Here is a 5,295-nt window from a genome sequence, read left to right as displayed (position 1 = left end):
ATACCTTGCGCACGAGTGTCAAAACTCGGGCGCTCGAGTTGTTGTCCGCAGCATCTGTCTCATCCATGTCCATGGGCTGCGGCAGTGATAGATCTGGTGGTGGGTAAAATTAACAATTAAGGACGTAAAATAAAATAAAATAATAAAAAAAAATGAATGCTAAAGAAAATAAATTGTGGGTTGCCTCCCACACAGCGCTTGGTTTAACGTCATCAGCCCGACTATACCACTCTTGTTCATGGTGGATCGTATGATATCTTGGAAGCCTTGAGTTCTATGTTTTGACCATCAACTGCCATGTTCAGTTTTCCTTGTCTCAAATCAATGACGGCTCCAGCAGTAGCCAAAAATGGTCGCCCTAAAATAGCACGAACATTCTGACTGTTCCCCATGTCAAGCACCACAAAATCTGCTAGAAGCCTTATTTTCTCAATCTTAAGTTCAACATCTTCCACAATACCCAGCGGTGTCCTAACCGATTTATCTGCCATCTGCAAGCTTAGTCGTGTGGGCTTTATCCTACTCAATCCAAGTTTCTCGTAAAGGAAACTTGGCATTATGTTCACACTCGCTCCTGAATCACAGATAGCTTTTTTCACTGATTGACTTCCAATTTCACATGGTACAACAAATTCCCCGGGGTCTTGTAGCTTCTGAGGAAGATTTTCTTTCCTGCCCTTATCATCTCCTCCAGTAAATGCCACCTCTTCCTGCTCTGCAGACTGAATGTTAGAGTGTAGGTTCTTGAGATCTTCAAGACTTTTTTTCTTTTGAAACTCAGCCTTCAATTGTAAAAATCTTTGGGGGTAGGGAAGTAAAGAAATATCAACGCGTTGATCAAAATCATAACTCTTACCTTTCTTACCTCGGTTCCTTTTGCTTGGAGTCGGCTGATCAACTTTCTCTTCTTTGCTTATCACTCCAATCTCCTCATGCTGCATAAAAATAGCATTCACCTCTCTCAGATTTGGGTCTGCATTCTTTTGCACTGCATCTGATGGTTGAGATGTGAGTTGCTTCGATATTTGCCCAACTTGTGACTCCAGGATTTTCAAAGTAGCACCAATACTTGCCATGTGGGTTTCTAGCTAGGTTGTCAAGCCTAGACTCAGTCCTAGCCATTCTCTTGCCAGATTCAGCAACAAACGTTCCAACTAAATCCTCAAATGATGGCTTCCATTCCCCATTTGATGTATTGAACCCCGGTGGAGGATTCAACACATTCATATTGTTTGCATAAGAAAAATTTTCATGGTTTCTCAACCCAGGATGATAAGTATTAGGGGGAGGGTTACCTCGATATCCGCCAAACCCTCCAACATTTCTGTTGTTGATATACTGAGCTTCTTCAAGAAAATGTGCTTCTTCAACGACGGGCGATGGTCCCTCAGTATTTGAAGTGCTCACTTTATTCATGGTTGCTATCTGTGTAGTCAACGTTGATACTTGTGCAGTGAGTGATGTGATCGGATCCACCGTATAAATTCCAGCAGTCTTCTGTACTCCTGACCTCTCAGACGGCCATTGGTAGCTGTTAATAGTCATTTGCTCAAGCAAGTCGTAGGCTTGAGCAGGAGATTTGGCAAAGATCGTGCCACCTGCCGCTGCATCCACAGTTGTACGTGTTTGACCATTCAATCCATTACAAAACAACTCAATCTGCACCCAGTCTTCAAAACCATGATTCGGGCACCTCCACAACAGCTCTTTATACCTTTCCCAAGCTTCATACAACTGCTCGAAGTCTGTCTGTCTAAAAGTGCTGAGCTCAATCTTTAATTGTGCAGACTTCGCAGGTGGAAAATATTTAGAAAGGAACTTCGTCGCCAGCTCCTGCCATGTCGTGATGTTCCCTAACGGCAGTGATTGGAGCCATCCTCTTGCTTGATCCCTGAGAGAAAAAGGAAACAAACGCAATCTAATAATGTCATCAGGAACATTATTAATTTTTACCGTATCTGTGATTTCCAAGAAAGTTCTCAGGTGAACGTGAGGATCTGAAGTAGCAGTTCCAGCGAACTGGTTTTGTTGAACCATATTTATCAGGGCAGGCTTCAGCTCAAAATTGTTAGCATTTATGGTCCCCCGAGCAATACCAGAGTAATGATTGTTGATCACTGGTCGGAAGTGATCTCTGATAGGAATAGCCTCTGGCTGGGTGTGTCTGTCATTTTCTCTGTGTTCAGCCATTGCTTGGATCTCTTCCCTCCTTGCTTTTCTTAATTTTCTCGTAGTTCTTTCGATCTCCGGGTCAAAAATCAGCAAGTCTGAGTTATGCGATCTTAGCATACACTGTCAAGCATGAAAAAATGAAAAACTCAATCAATATAAAATAAAATAAAAATAAAAGCTCTAAATTAAAATCTAGACTAATTGGTAACAATACTGATATAAATTCAAATTTGACACTCCCAGACAACGGCGCCAAAAACTTGTTGCGTGTTTTCACTACCGCAAGTGTACGGTGTCAAGTTTTAGTACTGGTTAGAGTACAGATATCAATCCCACGAGGAGTGTGTATAAAAACGCATATCAGTTCTTGTAATTAAAATAGTCAAGAATTTATTTAGAAAAATCGTAAGAGAATTGGTTTGTTAAAAACAATTAAAATGCGAATAAACAATAAATCGAATTACCGACCGGAGAAATATCAGTGATAGAAATTATCTAGAGGACTGACTTCACTAAGTTTCTACAATAATTCTCCTGGTTGCATTTAAATTCCTGAATTCCTATTATTTAATGGCCAAGAACACTTACGTATTTTATTCCCCCTTTCCCAAGTGACGAATAAATGTATCAATCAAACTTCGATTCAATTATTCCTAATACAAATCTAAGTTTAATTGATAAATGCAATCAATGTTCTTACCTAAGCCTCGCAAAAGTTATACGTCTTCCGAACGATATAAATATTCCACGATGTGTCTCTAGTGATCTATAATCCTAGTCCCTCTCCCGAGTTGTAGAATTAATCACAACATACAATTTATGGCCAGTAAATTGCAATGAAATAAGAGTAGAGAACACAAATAAATAAAACTGAATCCAATCATAGAAACATCCACGTCAAATCATCGTATAGACAAAGCTACGTCAACTTCTAGAATGTAAATTTAGTTCATCACGAAATCCAAGTGAAAACAAGACATGTTTGTGATTCTAGACATCGCCATGCAATAAAATAAAGAAACAAGGGAAAAGATAACAAATCCGAAGTGTCGTCTCTGTCCCCAGATCCGTCGTTCTTCGTATTTGTGTCTGTTCTTGACACTCTGAATCTTCGTCTTGTGTATGCGCTCCGTCTCCCGCTTCTTTTCCCGTCCCAAGATGGTGTATTTTCGTCCAAAACGGCTAACTCCTCCTTCTCTGACCTAGCGGCGCGCATTTTATACTTTCCAGAACGCCATGCGCGCGGTGGCGTGAGAATTGGCGCGGTGGCGCTCTCGCTGCTGCTTCTCTTGCCGTGCATGTGTGCGCGCGGTCGCGCATGTAGTCGCGCGGACGCGCGCTACTCTCGGGTATCCACGTTCTGCTGTGCGCGTGTGGATGCGCGTGATGTCGCGCGGTGGCGCGCGATGTTCTGCTCGGGTGACTTGTCTTTGCGCGCGCGGCTGCGCGCGATGTGGCGCGCTGGCGCGCGCCTCACTGGTCTTGCACCTATTTACCTGTGCGCGGCGCCTGCGCGTGACATCGCGCGGCCGCACACACACATCTGCCCGGTGGCATGCTCATGGTTGTGCGCTTCTTGGTCCACTTGGCTTTGTGTTCGCTATTTTCTCCATTCCTGAAATGACAACAGAAACAAACCAAAAACGCATAATTCTGTTCGAAACAAGCATAATTCAAAATGGATTCAAAGGTAAATTAAGTGCAAATCTTTCACTTAAGAGTTATACTAATTGGAATAACTGATCAAAGGAGAATGAGCTTAACTGACTAAAATCATACAACTGATAGTTGTCAATAGCTGAAGATTAATGCGTACATTATCAACAGCAACTGAAGCCAGCTGAATCTTATCTACGTCGAACTGATCAGTTGGAAACCAACTGATCAGTGGAGCAGAATCTAACTGACTGATCAGTTGAGAACTGATCAGTTGAAACAATCAGTTATGAGCTTTCCAGCATAGTATTTTTCAGCTAATCTCTCAGCTGTACACGTCATCAGTTGAGAATGACAACCGACAAAAAGTACAAACAGACTGCAACTCGTAATGGAACGCCTCATTTCAGAGTCTACAGTGTACAAATGTTAGAAGAATGTTGACGTGGCAATCAACGGCTATAAAGAATCAAATTGTATTTATTGTTACTGTTGAAGAGATGCCTATAAATAGGCGAGAAGAGGAGTTGAAGAATATAACAAGCTTCTATTCATCTTGATGTTACGCTGCTCAAGAACATTCACAAGCTCACGGTTATCAGAAATATCTGTAGCATTCAAGGCTATATTTCGAGTTTAAATAGCACAAGTCATTTGTTGTATATTCATTCAAGTTGTGCTAAGATCAGTTTACGAACTGTAAGAAAATTTTATACTAAGAGTTTCAGTTTTGACAGTGTTAAGTCCCAAACTGAAGTGGGTCTATACAATCTTGTATTGATCAAATTCTTTTAGTGAATATCCTATCTTTGTGATAGAAGGGGTGACTTAGGAGAGATTCAATCTCCGAACATCCATAAACTCTTGTGTGTCATTTTATTTCAGTTACATATTCTATCTTTCAGTCAGTTTACTTCCGCAACGTTTTCCCAATTAAACTGATTGTCATTGACTGACAAGATTTCCAGTTTCAGTTTCTTACAAAGCTGACACTATATTTTTCAAAAGCTACATAATCAAAAGTGTTTATTCAACCCTCCCTTCTAAACACTTATTCCAGTAGACAACCGATCCAACAGGTTGACTTGAAGACTCGAGATTAAAATCTGGAGTTTCAATTTTTTTTTTGGACGACTCATCAGAAGATGATCCCATCTTAACACTTGTGCTAGGGGTACTTGAATCCCTTGCTCCAGGTATAGAGCACTGTAGTCGAAAACTCTCCATTTGGGAAACCATTGGCTTCTCAATGCCTTGGAGGATAGGCATTTGTGTTACAGACCATAACTGAGTATAAGCCTGTAAACATCTTGTAATTCGATCAGAGACAACTGTCTTAGCTTGTTGTAGTCTTCCCGCAACTTCTGCGTTTAAGACCAGCTTGTTAAACTCGTATTGAAGCATTTCAATGTGTTCCCTCAAATGCCTCTGCATCTTGAAGATGGCATCGATATCACCGTTGTCCAT

At 41.2% G+C, this 5,295-nt stretch overlaps 1 protein-coding gene across 1 annotated transcript; it reads right to left on the bottom strand.

Moving 5' to 3' along the window:
• Positions 1-236: 236 nt before the first annotated feature.
• LOC140831386 (uncharacterized) lies at positions 237-5,295 on the bottom strand. The gene is made up of 5 exons (XM_073195138.1): positions 5,111-5,295; positions 3,712-3,787; positions 1,954-2,292; positions 1,296-1,833; positions 237-1,033 (listed from the first exon to the last, which is right to left on the bottom strand). Exons 1-5 carry the CDS (start codon positions 5,293-5,295, stop codon positions 237-239), a joined length of 1,935 nt encoding a protein of 644 aa, XP_073051239.1.

The sequence above is a fragment of the Primulina eburnea genome, chromosome 5 (assembly GCF_022965805.1).
Source record: "Primulina eburnea isolate SZY01 chromosome 5, ASM2296580v1, whole genome shotgun sequence".
Taxonomy (NCBI): Eukaryota; Viridiplantae; Streptophyta; class Magnoliopsida; order Lamiales; family Gesneriaceae; genus Primulina; species Primulina eburnea.
Note: the sequence above shows the minus strand (reverse complement) of the source record. Positions and strands in the feature narration are given on the sequence as shown.

What these genes read in the sequence shown, in the direction of transcription:
- LOC140831386 (XM_073195138.1), bottom strand. Translation starts at nt 5,295, where the DNA reads ATGGACAACGGTGATATCGATGCCATCTTCAAGATGCAGAGGCATTTG. An exon ending in CAGGCTTATACTCAGTTATG is followed by an intron (nt 3,788 to 5,110) that starts GTCTGTAACACA and finishes TTGTCATTTCAG; the next exon opens with GAATGGAGAAAATAGCGAAC. An exon ending in GCATGCCACCGGGCAGATGT is followed by an intron (nt 2,293 to 3,711) that starts GTGTGTGCGGCC and finishes CATGCTTGACAG; the next exon opens with TGTATGCTAAGATCGCATAA.